This window comes from Notechis scutatus, chromosome 2 (assembly GCF_049901735.1).
Source record: "Notechis scutatus isolate UNSWTSFEM ecotype Mainland chromosome 2, rNotScu1.2, whole genome shotgun sequence".
NCBI lineage: Eukaryota > Metazoa > Chordata > Lepidosauria > Squamata > Elapidae > Notechis > Notechis scutatus.
In genome coordinates this window covers 166,959,511-166,975,446 of record NC_142010.1, presented here as the reverse complement: position 1 = coordinate 166,975,446, position 15,936 = coordinate 166,959,511, and the positions used below count along the sequence as shown (strand labels likewise).

Below are 15,936 nucleotides of genomic sequence, written 5' to 3'. Positions count from 1 at the left end.
AAGGACAACAAACAATGATTATGAATCTAAATGCTTTCTACATTATGTCCTATTTGGAAATTCACAACAACAGCAAGAAGAAAACCGAATCATCACTAGACAAAAAACTAAACAGACCTAGATAAATGGAGATAGGAAAGAAACTCCTCTCCATTAATATAAATGGTTTAAATTCAACATCTAAAAGGAAAAGGATATTAACTAAATTAATTAGACAAAACGCCGACATAATATGCCTACAAGAAACACACATTAGGAAAAAGGATGAAAGATATTTAATTTGCCCGAAACTTGGAAAACTTTTTACAGCACCAGCAGACAAACATAAAAAGAAAGGAATTGCAATATTTGTGAAAGATGATGTAAAAGCAGAACTAATCTGGTCGGATCCGGAAGGAAGAACTCTGGTTATACAAATTTGGATTAATCATATTACATTTTTATTGGTAGCAATCTACACGCCAAATGAAGAACAAGGGAAATTTTTTAAAGATCTTCATCAGAGAATAATAGGTTTCAAAAAAGGAATATCTGCATGATAGGCGACTTCAACTCCATTGCTGATCATCAAAAAGACCATAGTAATGTGAATAAGAACAAGAAAGGGAAAAGAGAATTTTCTATGCCCTGTAAGGACATGATGAAAGAATTAAACTTAATAGACTTATGGAGAAAACTAAACCCAGAAGAGAAACAGTTCACATATTATTCAAATCCACACAAAATCTGGACCAGAATAGATATGGCCTGGATGGATGGGGAATTGGCCAATGAAATAAAAGAAATTAAAATCCTACCAAATGAATGGGCCGACCACAACCCAATACAACTAATTTGGAGAGATAGGAGAAAACAAAGAAAAGATGGACACTAAATACTCAGTTAATAAACGAAGAAGAGTACATTAAGAAGCTGAAAGAGGAATTAAATTATTTTCTAAAAGAAAATAATAATGAAGCAACCACGAAACAAAATATTTGGGATACAATGAAGGCAATTATAAGAGGAACAACAATCTCCTATAATGCCATGAGAAATAAAAGAATACATGCCCAACAAAATAAATTCCAACAACAAATTAAAGAATTAGAAATACAACTTCAAAAATCCCCTAAAAACCAGAGAACACAAAATCAGTTAATAACAATTAAACATAAATTGAACTTACTTGAACAAGATAAAATAGAAATTAACTTGAAAAGGTCCAAACAAAATTATTTTGAGCATGCAAATAAACCAGGAAGATGGCTATCCCATAAACTTAAAAAGTGAAAGAAAAGAGATTGATACACCAACTAATGGATGAGAAAGATGTCTTACAACATGAGATAGAGAAGAAAAAAGATATCATTTACAACTATTTTCAAAGATTATATAAAAAGGAGGAAGTTAATGAAGATAAAATAAGAACTTATTTAGAGGAGACGAATGACAAGGTAATTGGAGAGGAATGGATAGAGTTATTGAATAAAGATATTACATGGTCTGAATTGAAGTCAGCAATGGAGAATCAAAGTAATAACAAATCTCCAGGACCAGATGGGATTCCGGCAGAACTATATAAAGCAATATTGGAACTAGTAGGACCACTGATGCTGGAAGTGTTTAATGAGGTACTTCTGGCAGCCAAGATGCCGGACTCGTGGAGGGGGCGCTGATTTCGCTAATCCCGAAGGAGGATGCAGATCATAGATACATCAACAACTATAGACCGATTTCACTTTTAAATGCCGATTATAAATTGTTTACTTCTATCATAGCTAATAGAGTAAAAAAGCTTTAAATCCACATATACACGAAGATCAAAATGGATTTCTTCCGTCCCGACAAATAACGAACAATTTAAGAACCGTTATCGATGTCCTAGAATATTATGAAGCCCACCCGGAGAAACAATCCGCACTCATGTTTTTAGATGCTGAGAAAGCATTTGATAACTTAAATTGGCACTTTTTAATTCAAAAATTTACAATATGAGTCTTGGCACCAAATTTGAAAACATTATAACAACTATTTACAACACACAACAGGCTAATATACTAATCAATGACGAACAAACAGATCCAATAAATATAGAAAAAGGTGTCAGACAGGGCTGCCCTCTCTCACCTCTTCTTTTCATTTTTGCCCTAGAATCACTCTTAACACGGGTTAGACAAAATTCTGGAAATTCACATTGCTAAATAAAGAATCTAGAATTTAAGATACAGAAGGAAACAGTTAATAGAAGCTGATGAAATCATCTCCATTGATAATATTGCTTGTAGGTAACAGAACCATTCTGGTTCCATAAGTTACCATGAGCTTCTTTCAGCATCTACCACAGCTAGCATTCATTCTATCATCTCTTCTCACCTTTTGCATTTTAAGCATATCAATCCCAAAATGAGCCAGGTGCTCAGCCAGATTGGGGTCTAGAACCATATCATCTTCATCGTAAGAGTAGACATCTACAGATGAAGGGAACAATAGCAGAAATCAATCAACATCTCACAACCGGTTTTTCAGACTCTTTTCATCACAAGCAATTTCTCTTTTCCTAAATTTTCCATCATTTACCCGTGAACCAAAATGGCACTTTGCAGGAAAAAGACAGAAGTGCCAAGAATCTATTCCTGCAGCTTTCCCACATTTAACCTCAGAGATTAATTTTTGTGGTTTGAAAAACTGTTAATTGATAAAAGTAGAGTGGAAGTATCTTCAGTTTAAACAACTTTTGGTGTTTACATACATGCTGACAGATTTAATTACCTCATCCTGTCCACCATTATAAGCTTTAACATATAGTTTACCAAAAAAAATAAGTTGTCAATAGTTGTTTATAAATAGTTGTCAGAATATATGAAAGTAGATGTTCAAAAATATAGGGAGGTATTGAATAAAAAATTGGATTGTCTGGTTATTTGGATACCCAGATTTCTAATAGCTATAGATTTAAAATTACAAATAATACAAAAATATTATTTTAATTTTGGATATTTTTTAAGGAAGATACTGGTGGTTTTAGCTAATTGCAGGTATTGATTCTACTCAAAATATACTGTTTGTACAGTACGATATACTTTTTTTCTTGAATATAGTATTTGGAGTAAATATGTTCTTTCATTGAAATTAATTCAATTATTGCATTCAAATTTTATGTTCATTTAATCATAAAAAATTTGATTGGTCGGTTTCAGAATCATACTTCAACAATCTATAACTAAGACCCAGTTCATAGTTAAATATTGTATGTTTTTCAAATTCAGTCAGTTCTCTCAGTGTTCTTCCTGATTTTTGCAATTGTTTTAATAGTACGACACACATTTCAAGATAGTGAAAGCAAACGGGTAAACTTGACTATTGTAAAGTAAGAGCTTCAAATGTCCTTGACATTTTAATGACTGACGTTTTTTTCTTGAAGCATTTTTCTTGACGTACTTTTATTGCTGATAGTTCTAGTGCCAATAAAAATAGAGAAGGGGAAAGAAGGCACTCTTTTCTTGACCACTTCAGTATAGAAATTGTTGTAATAAAAATCCATTTACTATTATCTGGCCTTAGATCTTCATAAATATGCTTTATTGAAATAAAAACTTTAAAGACACATTTGTGTTTTTCAAAACTGCATGCATGATAGGGTACTCCAAACTATGAAAAGCCTTTTCTGCATTAAAAAAAAATGGCTATTTCAAAACTTTAAAAAAAAGGGGGTTTGGGGGGGGGGGTTGGGGTGGGGGGGGGGGGGGGGGGGGGGGGGGGGGGGGGGGGGGGGGGGGGGGGGGGGGGGGTGGTGGGGGGGGGGGGCGGGGGGGGGGGGGGGGGGGGGGGGGGGGGGGGGGGGGGGGGGGGGGGGGGGGGGGGGGGGGGTGGGGGGGGGGGGGGGGGGGGGGTGGGGGTTTTTGTTTTTTTTTTTGGGGGGGGGGGGGGGGGGGGGGGGGGGGGGGGGCGGGGGGGGGGGAAGGGTGGGGGGGGGTGGGGGGGGGGGGGGGGGGGGGGGGGGGGGGGGGGGGGGGGGGGGGGGGGGGGGGTTTGGTTGGGTTGGATTTGGGGGGGGTGGGTGGGGGGGGGTTTTTTTCTTTTTATTTTTGTGGGGTGGGGGGGGCCCGCCTAATAAGAAGGCCCCCAATTGGGCAGGTTTTTTTGGGGGAAAAAGTGGTTTTTTCGCCAAAAAACAGTAAATTTTTCTAAAATGTATCTTATTGATAACATTCAGAAGGTGTCTGATATTATCTCTCATGTATCTCTGCTCATTCTCTTTCAATTATACAAATGTCTGAAAATCTCTCCACTCTTTCTACTGTTGAGTCTTGATCTGAAGATATTTAAAAAAACAACCACATACATTAGATTACATACTTTTTATTTTTAAATGAACTGACTTAACTATTAGTAACAGCATTCATATTGAAAGTTAGGTTTTTTTTTATTTACACACACAAACATATATATACATATATTATACATACATACATACATACATACATATATATATATATATGTTTTTTTAAGTTTTCGCGGGTACTTATATGTGTGGCATTCAGCTTTGTTCGGGTATTTTCCCACGTCATTGTAGTTGTGCTTTTAAAGTTGTAGCAACGTTTCGGCAGAATCTCATCTGCCATCTCTACAGAAGCCTGATGATGGCAGATGAGATTCTGCCGAAACGATGTTACAACTTTAAAAGCACAACTACAATGACGTGGGAAAATACCCGAACAAAGCTGAATGCCACATATATATATATACACACACACACACACACACACTGTATATATATATATACACATAAATATAAACAGATAAATTATAAATATTTGGGAGCACATCATGCATTACATGCATTTTATACATGTGCTTTTACTAGCAACTTCAGAAGTGGAAAAGCTAAATTGCAAAATTCATTTCTCACTTTCCTGTTCCTAAGAACCCGGGTTTGTCACATTTATCAAAGCAGCTGCCCTAACAAGCCTACCACTCCCAAGAAAATACAACTATGTAGGTTTACTGATCCTCCCTGACTAGCAAACAGGAGATTGAAATTAGAGGGAGGGATGAGGTATATGAATTGGGATAAGACTGAACTTGAACCTAGGTAGCCAGGTTGTACTATTCTCCCTCCTCCTTCCAGACCCTACGATCACAATGCTAGCTCAATAGAAAGGAACGAATCCCTCAGAGTGTAAGATGGGAACAGAAATTCAGCAATTCTCTGATTGGGAATTTTAAAACTATTCAACAGCTGCATCTACATGTTGAGAAGTCTTACCAGCTCCATCAGGAGTGATGGTTCCCAACTTTACAGCCAATGGATAACCAGTTTCTCTATAATGTTCTACAGCATGGTTGTTGCCTCCACTGCCATCAAAGTAACGCCGTCCACACAAGATGGAGCCATCAGTCATGTTGAGCCACAGGTTCTCCCGCATGTCACATTTGCTGCATTTCCAGCCACTGTCAATACAAGCAATTAGGCAGTAATTAGGCCTCAATCAGTACAATTCCCTCACTGAACAAGTCTTAAGCCTGACTCCATTTTGTTAAACTTCCCAAATTTCATTCTACATCTTCTGTTGAGTGAACATAAGATTTTAGCTTACATGCTTCTATTAAAATCTGGAAGAAAAGTGTAGTAAATTATGAAAGAGCTCCACGTGTGGAAAAAGAAAAAGAAACACTAAGGAATACCATCAACTCACCAAGGAGGGATACGAATACCATTCTGGAGCTGCTGAAGAGAAAAGGCATGCCTGGACACACGTCGAACCTCCCCATCCCAAGCCTGTACCTCCTGTTTACGGGAAGCAGAATCTGCTGTCAGAATAGCTTCAATTGCACTAGAAATCTGGAATGCCAAAAGAAAAAAGGAGAGTCAGACTTTCAAGTCCCTCCTAAAATATCTACTATCAACAGAGATCTGAAGTCTTACATACCATTTTAACTAAAAAAAATAAATCCCCATACATCCAAGGCTGATGCATCACGTCAACTCTACCTCTTGTGCAAAGCCAATCAGACCATGTGATTTCCCCCCCCCCTCCTGGATGAATCACGGTGCTTACCCTGTCCTTCACCATATCTGGCAGACCATCTAGTCCATCCTGAGGGATCTCCAAATGCTCTGGTAAAATAACTATTTTGACATGTTCATCATATTCATATTTCTCTTCTGGGAGGTCAAATCCCCCTTCTACACCTATCAAAACAGATATGCAACAGTAGCAGTTGAGAAGTGTAAGAAGCAACATCATAAACTCTGGGTGCTGTGAAATTTTATGTTAACTCTTGAAACAACTTTAGCCGAAATCATACTTTTACTTTGCTTCGTTTTTAAGTTGCCATGCATATGTGGGGGAGGGGGGCTTTGAAGAATGTAGAATGTTTTTCTCTACAGTGCCAGACATAACAGCGATAAGGCTCATGAGAACCAAGGTCAGCTCAAGGTACCCTAGCAACGGCAGGAAAGTGTGATGAGAAGTTCATTGCCTGCTTGGTTGGTTAACGTGACCTATAGACAATATCTATTCTTTAATTGTACCAAAGCATGGGAATTATTCAGAGTTGGTTTCACATTTGAACTTGCCGATATGATGTACCCAATAAAATGGATCTTTGAGAAAGCCACAGCCTCAGAGTCTTGAATTAATTGGGCCCATTACTCGGAACCATGACATCTTAATTAAAGAAGATGCCAAATGATTCAAGTTCTGAGTAAGTTTACAGATAAAAAAAACATGAACTCAGATCTTCTGACAGTCTTAAAGCTAAAGTCTATCCTTGTTCAACGTTTTCTCCCATAGTATAATGGAAGAGTAAGTCCAGATTTTTACCAATAGCTAGACGGGTTGGTTTCTTCCGGGGAGGATCACCAGCACTGGAATTATTTTCTTCTTTCTAGAGAAGAATCAGAAGAGAATTGATTAGCAAGCCAGCCATTCCAAATGTCCAGATCCTTGGGCAACAAGAAAGCACACAGCAGCATCAATTTGAACCGTCTTTCTTCATCTGCTCTGAAATTTAAATAAGCGAGTTCTGCACAAGGCAAAACAAATTGCCCTTCTTACCAATCTGCGTGTTTTCTTAAGATGTAAATAGACCCGCTGGCCTGTTTTTTCATAATGTTTTGTCACATACTGCTTTCCAAAGCCCAGGAATGTGTTCATACAGATATATATTCCTCCATCAGATTCCTACAGAATAAAGAAAGACATGACTTCAACAGGAAGGGAGCTCAGCCAATCCCAGAATACCAACATTTTAAGGCTGTGTATAAAATGTTGTAGCCCGGATAAATTACTCAAATACATAATTTCATGAATGCAATTTACAGAAATCCCTCTTTATAAATACTTTCCCGAATTCTATCAGGCACTGAAATTCCCCCTCAGAGAATCTTGTATCAGTGAGATCTCTTCCTTCCAAGAGCTTAGTAGGTGAAGATAAAAAATACACAAATATACATTTGCAGTCATGAGGTCTAGAAACTTGCATGTAAATTTTTCCTAGTTGTTTTAGCTATGGCCACATTTGGATTTATCTGAATGTTCAGAATAGGAGGAAGAATTCCTTGGTGCTGTCATCCACCAAACCTGTTCTCAGCAATGGGGATGAAGCAGTTTGTTGCGATGATCCTTAGTGGTCCTTTATCAATAGGACACTATAAAATTATTTCATATGAAGATAGAGTCATTGAAAATCATCATCCATTTATTAACCTCTTTATGTGGCTCCCAGATTATAATTATGCATCAATGCTATCACAGTCACACCAGATAAACTGCTCTATGCTCCAGGAACTAAATGACTACAGTAATTCAGTTTACAGATCTTGTTTGGTTACTCTAGAGACCCATGACATATTCATACAACAGTAGTGGCTATTTTAGCAGAAGAAAGCCTGAAGCGTTTATATTCACATTTCTGCATCATTTTGCCATCTAGAGAAAATATGGGGAAACTATGGTCCTTCAAACATTGCTGAACTGAAAATCTCAGAATATATCTCTACTAACTATGATGTTAATGTGGTTGTTTTAGTTTAGTATTAGTATCTCAAGGGCACAAGTCCCCTGTTCCAATGTAGAGAAAATGTGAACGTGAATCTTCTAACATATTTCAATTTGGTTTATGTAAATATGTCCAGAATACAGAACATGTGGATTATTTCTTCCACCTCAACTGAATAAACATTTTACACGGCTATTGGCTTTCACTGGATGTTTGTGCAGTCTACAGAGCAACAATATGACTGGTCAAGAGTTAACAGCAGGGGAAAGGAATACAATTTTGAACAGAATAGTTCAGAAAATTCTGAACATTTACTGTTTTTTTTTCTCAGCAATTGGACACTCTTCCAAATTAGACATTGATTTTCAACCATTCCTCTTATGAAATCCATGTGGAATCCAAAAGCATTTTTTAAAAACATAAACAGCATGAGGCACTGCCTTACATTTTTATTAAAACACATATGGGAGGAGGGGAATGACAAGACAATAAGTGAGCCTGATAGACAGCAAGGAAAATGTCCACAGGCATCACACTACCTACAAGAGTGCTAAACAGAGCTACAGTATACAATAACGGCAGTTAAAAATATAGTTGTTTCTATAAGAGCACAGACCTAGTCCCTCAAAAGAGATGATTAACTGTTTAATAGGATTATATGATAGTTATACTAGAAGCATTCCAAATGATAAGCAGCATCCTATCATTTGTAAGAAATTACATGAAATAATTCTCTTTCTTACACAATTATCCCAGATAATTCTTAAATGTTAACAAATATTGTTCATTGCAGTTTTGAAGGTTGCAGATATGTCTAATAAAAGGAGCGCTTCTATTGCAGGGATGTCAAAACTTCCTCTTGTAGAACAATATTCTTCTTTTCCTAACTAGCAGCTCATTAGCCTTGCTGCATATATATCATTAGGAGGAATTTTAAAGTGTCCCATATAAATTGTGAACGTTCACAAAATGCAGCCCTTCTCTGATATGATCAGCCTACTTCAAAAGATTTTTTTTAAAAAAAGGAAATAAATGACACTTTAAAATTATTATTATTTTTAAGTAAAAGTTTTATTGATTTTAACAACAAACAAAAAACACATAAAACATAACATAAAAACATCATCATCCTTCTTAAATGTACACTTTAAAATTATTATTTGGAAAGGAAATTCAACAGATCCTGATAGCAGGGGTCTAATTTATATTGAATTCTGGGAAGGGCAAGACACACTCAAACAAAATAGGATGTTTTTCCACTCTTCATAGTCAGAAGAAAAAAGCAACAGAGCGGACAGAGGGCTTAGGAGAAAGACGAAGCAGGACAAATGAATCAGCAAATCAAGCAAACATTTATGAATCTTTCTGAGAACCTCCGTTAAAACTCGCGAGCAGCCTAGCTAGGCTTGCTTGATTTACTCTGGGAAAAAGGCGTGGCTGCCCAGAAGGTTTCTCTCCCAGCCAAGGGGACACCAGCTACTGACATTAGCATCACCTATAACAATGGGAGCGATTCCCACACACACGTTAAGGAAAGAAACTGGATATTCCACAGCCCGAAATTGGAAAGAGGCAAGAGCAATCGGGTGACGGAGGGGTACCTAGAGCCCATGTGTCTGATTCAAAAACCAAAAGGGCTGACACGTCCTTTCCACCAAAGGTCTCTGGGATTAGCAGTTCCTGAGAGCAAGGTCTGGCACTCAACGTAATGGGGAAAGGGACTTCGTTTCCCATCATGCCCCGCGAGGCATGCCTAGATAGTTCCAGATACTTCAGTCGGGCGGCGGGGCTCAATCTTTCACTCTTAAGTGGCAGAGCCAGGCACTAAGACTAAGACAGTGCCCGGCATGCCCTACGAGGCTCTCGTCTTGTTCTACTTAAGCTGCTCTATCGTGGGATATAGTAAAGCAGCTCAGTATTCAACAGACCTCCCGCCCCGCCACGGCTGGCCATACGGTCCGGTGAATAAGATGACCATGACAGCAACGCCCCACCTGAGATGTGATCACGAGAAACTACAATCCCCAGAAAGCCATGTATTTTCCCAAAGAACGATTTGGCCGCTGAAACTCTTGGGATTTGTAGTATTCGCTTGGTTCCTAATGGGGGATTTGCAGGAGATGCCGTTCCCTGGAAAAATACAAGTCCCGTGAGGCCTTGCGCGGGTCATATTACCTTCCCCGCCCGGTATGTCGGAGACTGTGAAGACAACAGAATCCCCACCAGATCCCATCTTTTTCACATGAGAACTTACCGGAGTGTCGAAAGAGAAGGCGCACTCATCCTTATGGACGCCGTCCCCGGCCTTGGGCACCCGGATAGACGGTAGCACAGAAAGTAGCGCCTCACTCAGCTCCGCCATGACAGCTGCTTTCTCCAACACCGCCCACAGCGAACACCTACCAATCAGAAGACAACATACGCTAAAGCTTCTCCAGCCAATGAATGGGGGCACAAAGGGAAGTGGGCGTGTACTCCGTAAACCCTCAAGAACGCAAGATATTTTTGTTTGATTTGTCCTTCCAATATGCCTATTTTTAAACGGACACCCATTGTAGCCAATAGGATTGGAGATAAACGTTCTACAAATGGAAACGTTGGTTAGGTTCTTAGCTCCGCCCCGATGTTATTAGTCTTCAAAATGAGAAGTTGGGAGATTGGTATTTGTATTTGTCTAAACTAGCCAATGAGATAACGCAGGTGGGTTTAGCCTTCCACTACATTGACAGCATTCTAGTCCAATAAAAAGGCAGATAAGAAGAGTTAAAATTACTTTCCAGCCAATTGCAAGAGGAAAGGGAGGCAGAAAGGTAGGAAAGGGGATGTCGCGTTTTCAAACGAGTAGGGAAAAAAGAGCCGTCCGAGCGATTGGCAGGCATTTGCTCCAATCAGGGCTGCCGCAGGGAAGCTGGTGGAAGAAGGCGGGAGATTCGAATCCTAGTCTAGTCTATCCAAGCGAGCCTGAGCTTGGGCGACCGAGTCCAACAAAAGCGAAGAGGGTGCTTTGGGGTGGAGTGGGGGGAATGTGAGCTTGCGCTGAGTGGGAAGACGGAGGGGGCAGGTTGGTGAGACGAATTTATGGCCGCTCCTTCTCTCGGAGGTAGAAGAGACTCTGGGTTGCTGCAATAGGGGCTTTCAGCTGCGTCTTGCTGTCTTTTTCCTTGGGTTGTAAGGCTGATTGTTGTTTTTCAGGGTTCCTGCGTTCCCAAACAGTTGCCATGGGGGCTTCTGAGAGTTTCCTAGCTACACCCACCTGCACACCTTTGCTGAATAAGCACCTGAAAAACGTCCGTGACCCAAGGTCACCTACTGCTGGCATCCTGAGAACACCCATTGAGGTACTTGGAAGCCTGTCTTAACACAGGATTTGCTTTTCCATCTTCCCTTCCCTGTATATCTGCTGTTTTAACTTCCGTTTGCTTTTCTCTGCTTTTAGGTCGAAAGTTCCCCCAAAGACAACACACGGTTTCCAAAACAAGGGGAATTGGTAGCTGAAAGCCAGCATGAGAACTGGGATCCTCGTTCCCCAACACCAGGAATTTCACGCACCCCTCTAAAAGATGTGTTAGCTGGTAAGTAGGGATATATTTGTGGCCTTTTAAATCTGAGAACTGCTGTGTGGAAAGTCTTGCACTTTCCTAGGCTGGCTTGCTTAAATTTATATGCCAAAAGAACTGTGGGCTTGCTAATGTACAAGTGAGTACAAAACAAGGTTTCAAGGCCACTTTGTAGACTAATATCATAGTCCAAAAATCAAAATGAGACAATGGAAATGGGTAGAGAAGGAAGAAATGTTTAAGAGGATGGGCCAAGAAGTGGTAGCAGATAGTCTAAAGAATCCAAGAGAGGAATACGGGAGACAAGCCAAGAAATGAATAATTAAAGTTTTAATGCGAATGAGAGATGATGGATAATAAAAAAGAGCTAGAAGTTAGAGAAAGGGGGATTAATGGAATAGATACTTTTACATTATAAGGTGAATTAACAAGGGATTTTAGAATTTCAATGAGGGTAATTTTGAATATATATCGAATAATCAAACAATTGAAAAATACAACTTAACATAAATATGTATATTATTAGTTAAACTATAAGATTGTTGAATGTAAAAATATGAATATTAACGTTCTATTTGCAGAAAAAATGCTATGTAGAATTTGAATGACATAAAAATATTCTGAAATATCGAATAAGAATAATGAAAAATAACCTGATAACTATTAGAATTATATAACTTATCAAACGTAAATATGAATATTTTATTTGTATTAAATAACTTGTAAAATGTGATTAGAAAGGGGATTTTTGAAAATATAATAGGCATAATTAAAAATCAGAAGGGATAAATAATGGAAGATTGTAACTCAATATAAATTAATATAACTATGTAACTAATATAATTATTAGGATCATATAAGTTCATTAAACACTACAAATGATTAATATTTTATTTGTAGTAAAAAGAGGGATATTTAAAGTGTGGAGGGTGACAAATTAAGATATTTGAAATGGTGAATCAAAGAAAATATGTATTAATATGAGATAATCTTTGTAAGATAATCTTATAAGATTATCAACTATTGAATATGAAGAATATTGTCATATTTGTTTTAAAATGTAAGATACTCTGCTACCACACTGTACACACAGTATGTTTGTAAAAAAAAACAAGAAAAAGTAAAAATTTATATGCAAAAAAAAAAAAAGGAGTCCAAAAACCAAGAATGACAGATTGAGGTTCTTCTAAGCACTTTTATATTGTTTTTCACCAGACAAGACAGAAAACTTGCCCAAAGTAAAGCAAAGTATTTGCACCATTAAACATACTGTATACTCTTAAAAACTACTAGGGAAGAAACATTTAACACTTTCTCCCACAAAGATTACCTAGATTTCTTTGTCTTTTGCTCCTTTGGAATACACTCCCTCCTTCCTGGGAATCACAAATACTTACGAAAGGCCAGTAAGGAATCTTAGGATGGATGATGTTCTAAAGGGTTGGTGCCATAACAGAAAAAGTTTTCCTGGGCCTTGTCAGTTTGTAACCAATAGTACTCAGAACATGTCTATCCCATCTTTGGGTAGGATAGGTAGAAACAACTGGGGAGAGATAAGTAATCCTGTCCTGAGCCATGAAGGGGCTTTAAAGGTGAGCCAACACCTTGAATTGTACCTAAAAGCCAATGCTCATGAAGTAATGGTGTTACATGTGCTGTGTAACTGGCATCCGTAGTTGACCATGCTGCTGCTTTCTGCACCAGTTGGAGCTTCAAGGGTAACACCCTGTAAAGCGCATTGCAGTAATCCAATCATGAAGGCATGAGTGACCATGAGCAAGGCTGCCCTTTCCAGGAACTGGCACAACTGACATATGGCCCGAAGTTGTGCAAAGGCCTTCCTTAGGCACAAATGCCACATGCTCTTTGAGCAGGAGCTGTGGATCTAGGAGGATTCCAAATTGCACACTAGGCAAGGCCTTCTTATCCAGAACCAAGGGTTGGAAAGTACCTAGAACCAAGAGATCCAAAATCCCAAAGCCAATTCAGTCTTGCTTGGGTTGAGTTGAAGCTGCTTGTACCCCACCCAGTTTCCAGATGTAGAGACAGACCTTCAGGTGGCCTAGGATGGAGACATATGGCAGACGGCATACTGATGTTACCAACACCAACATTTTAGAGGGGAGATGTTAAACAGGGTATGAGAGTGTATTGAGCCCTATGGCATTTTGCAAAGCAGAGACTGCTAGTGGGATTTCACACATGCCCTGTACATCAACACTGACTGGAATTGGCTGTGGAGGGAGGAAACTACACTCTGCTCACCCATATCCAACTCCTGGATCTGGTCCAAAAGGATACTGTGATCAGTGAAATAGAGGATCTTGTGGGCAATATTCTAGTCTTTGAAATTTCCTTTTGGTGTGTGCTGTTGTGTAAATTTTTCATTCTGGAATTTGATTTCTGTCCAGATGCCATCAACTACCCAGTGAAGTTGTTTTGTGAAAACTTTATGGGAGAAAATAGCGAGGAAGAGCTGCCTCAAGATGAATCTCAGCATCAAGATCAGAAACCTGAATTCACCTTTGGGATGGAGGAGAGGACTGCAAGGAGCACCGTTTCTTCTGGGGAAATTTTTCTAGAGGATTCTCAGCAAGCAGAAGGGGAAAATGAACAGTTGTTTTCCATGGTTTCTGTTACAGCTGCAACAAAACCAGTACAGTCTGCCCGCATTATTCACCCTACAGGTGAGATTAATTGTCTAAAGTTGTTCAGCTGCTCCACCACTCCTCCAACAGTGATCTTCTGAGTGAAGCAAGTCAATTTGATCAGTATTATTTCTGTCTACATAAATGTTTGTGTTGTTTTGCCAATCTAAGCTGCTAATTCTCATGAATCTGGTACCCAACTGTATTGTGCAAGACACCTTCAGTCCCCAAGAAACTGGAACCTAGCTTGGCTAGCTTTATGATAGTCTACTTCAGCAGCCACTGTGAGCATGTGAACTTAAACTGAGAGTGCCGCAGCTAAGGAAGAAAGAGGAATGTAGTATGGTTATATTGTTAACTATGTTAGCAAAATTCATACAAACTAATTCTTTTACTACATAAGGATAACAATGTCTGCCCACTTAGGAAGGGAAGGTGGGAGGTATGCTACTTGAACTTCTGTTCTGAAGAATAAGAAACATTGTGATGGATTTACACACTCTTCTCTTCCTACTCATCAGGGATCAAGTCAGTAAAACGCAGAGTTAGTAACAAAATGCTGGGAATGCCAACTGGTACTGGACGTTCCCCACTTGGTATCCTTCATGGTGACAATTCTCCAATTTCTCTTGCTTCTCATCAGGTAACAATATATGGGGGAAGAGTTGGTGTTTTTCCACTAGTGCTTTTAGCTAGTTACCATTTTTTCCTGAAAAATAAGACATTTGGGAAAGTGGTAGTCTCAGATCCAATATAAGCAGGATGGGGTGCTTTGTACTTTTCTGGTTTTTCTCTGTGCTTTATTGCTAGCACCTTTTAGAGAATTATTTTCAACACTGGTTTTCTTCAGGTGTAAAACTTTTCAAATCAAGAGCTACATTGATTTTATATATATATTAAAGCACAAGCGGGCAAGATAGTAGACTTGCTCAGAATAAATTAAGTTTTTTTTTCATTTAGAGTTAATTTATTTTCTAGCTTTGTAAGAAATTTACTAGCCTTTCAAACTTACCTTATCTTCCCTTTAAAATAAATGGCAATCAATGAAAATATTGTTCTGTTCATCAATTGTAATTTATGTATTATGTAATTTATCTAATCTATGTAATTGACTTTGTCAGAGTGAAGTTCTAAAACACAGTTTCATATGTTTTAAACAAGTAAACCACATTTTTAGCGTACAATAAAATATGTCAATAAACATGTCAGTTGATAAAAGATGTATATGTACATGAGTAAATCAAGTTAATTATTACTGTGTGAATACAGCCTGTAAACCTGGCTGCCATCAGACAGAACCGTCAAATATATTAGCATTTCTTCAACAAGATACTTTTTTTTCCAGAGTAAAAGGAGTTCATCAGTGACAGATAATCAAAGAGAGACAAAGGATGGAACCTTAAGCTTTGGAACAAACTTTCCAGCAGATAGCTGCGGTTGGGATCTCATGAATAAGGAAAATCGACAGTGTCGTTGGGTGGAAAATTAGCTTCAGATGCTCTGTGGATTACCGCCCTTTAATATGAAGGTTTGATGGCTCAAGTATGAAGACGATTGAAGTAGCATGGGGTTTGGTTTTTGTTTTGTTTTTTTGCTTCTTGCCCATTTCCCTCTTGCTACTTTTCTCTGTCTTTCGTTTTCATATTTAGATTCCATACTGTATAGATTCTTCTGTGTAACTACTTTTTTTTTAAAGTCGTCTGAAATGTCTGTGCTTGGAAAATAAACCTCACTTTAGAATGAGA

The 15,936-nt window shown here is 38.6% G+C and overlaps 2 protein-coding genes across 9 annotated transcripts in view; one reads left to right on the top strand and one right to left on the bottom strand.

Moving 5' to 3' along the window:
* The window catches only part of USP5 (ubiquitin specific peptidase 5), a 24,160-nt gene extending 13,777 nt beyond the window's left edge, over positions 1-10,383 (bottom strand). For both annotated transcript variants that reach the window (XM_026686238.2, XM_026686239.2), the window contains exons 1-7: positions 10,241-10,383; positions 7,044-7,169; positions 6,810-6,873; positions 6,042-6,175; positions 5,679-5,824; positions 5,249-5,433; positions 2,356-2,450 (exon numbers count right to left, since the gene is read on the bottom strand). In XM_026686238.2, the coding sequence (XP_026542023.1) occupies positions 2,356-2,450; positions 5,249-5,433; positions 5,679-5,824; positions 6,042-6,175; positions 6,810-6,873; positions 7,044-7,169; positions 10,241-10,348 (858 nt within the window). In that variant the 5' untranslated portion in view covers positions 10,349-10,383. The remainder of the gene's footprint in view (positions 1-2,355; positions 2,451-5,248; positions 5,434-5,678; positions 5,825-6,041; positions 6,176-6,809; positions 6,874-7,043; positions 7,170-10,240) is intronic.
* On the top strand, positions 10,347-15,936 carry CDCA3 (cell division cycle associated 3). 7 transcript variants are annotated; one of them, XM_087954033.1, is made up of 6 exons: positions 10,347-10,493; positions 11,160-11,324; positions 11,423-11,558; positions 13,955-14,230; positions 14,713-14,834; positions 15,537-15,886. In XM_087954033.1, the coding sequence occupies exons 1-6, from the start codon at positions 10,347-10,349 to the stop codon at positions 15,678-15,680; spliced, it is 990 nt and encodes a 329-aa protein (XP_087810159.1). In that variant the 3' UTR covers positions 15,681-15,886. The 7 variants fall into 7 exon arrangements, with proteins under 7 accessions (XP_087810159.1, XP_087810158.1, XP_026542043.1 ...); XM_087954032.1 differs by lacking the exon at positions 10,347-10,493 and adding an exon at positions 10,609-10,686 and having other exon boundaries at positions 11,179-11,324; positions 15,537-15,936; XM_026686258.2 differs by lacking the exon at positions 10,347-10,493 and adding an exon at positions 10,653-10,796 and having other exon boundaries at positions 11,179-11,324; positions 15,537-15,936.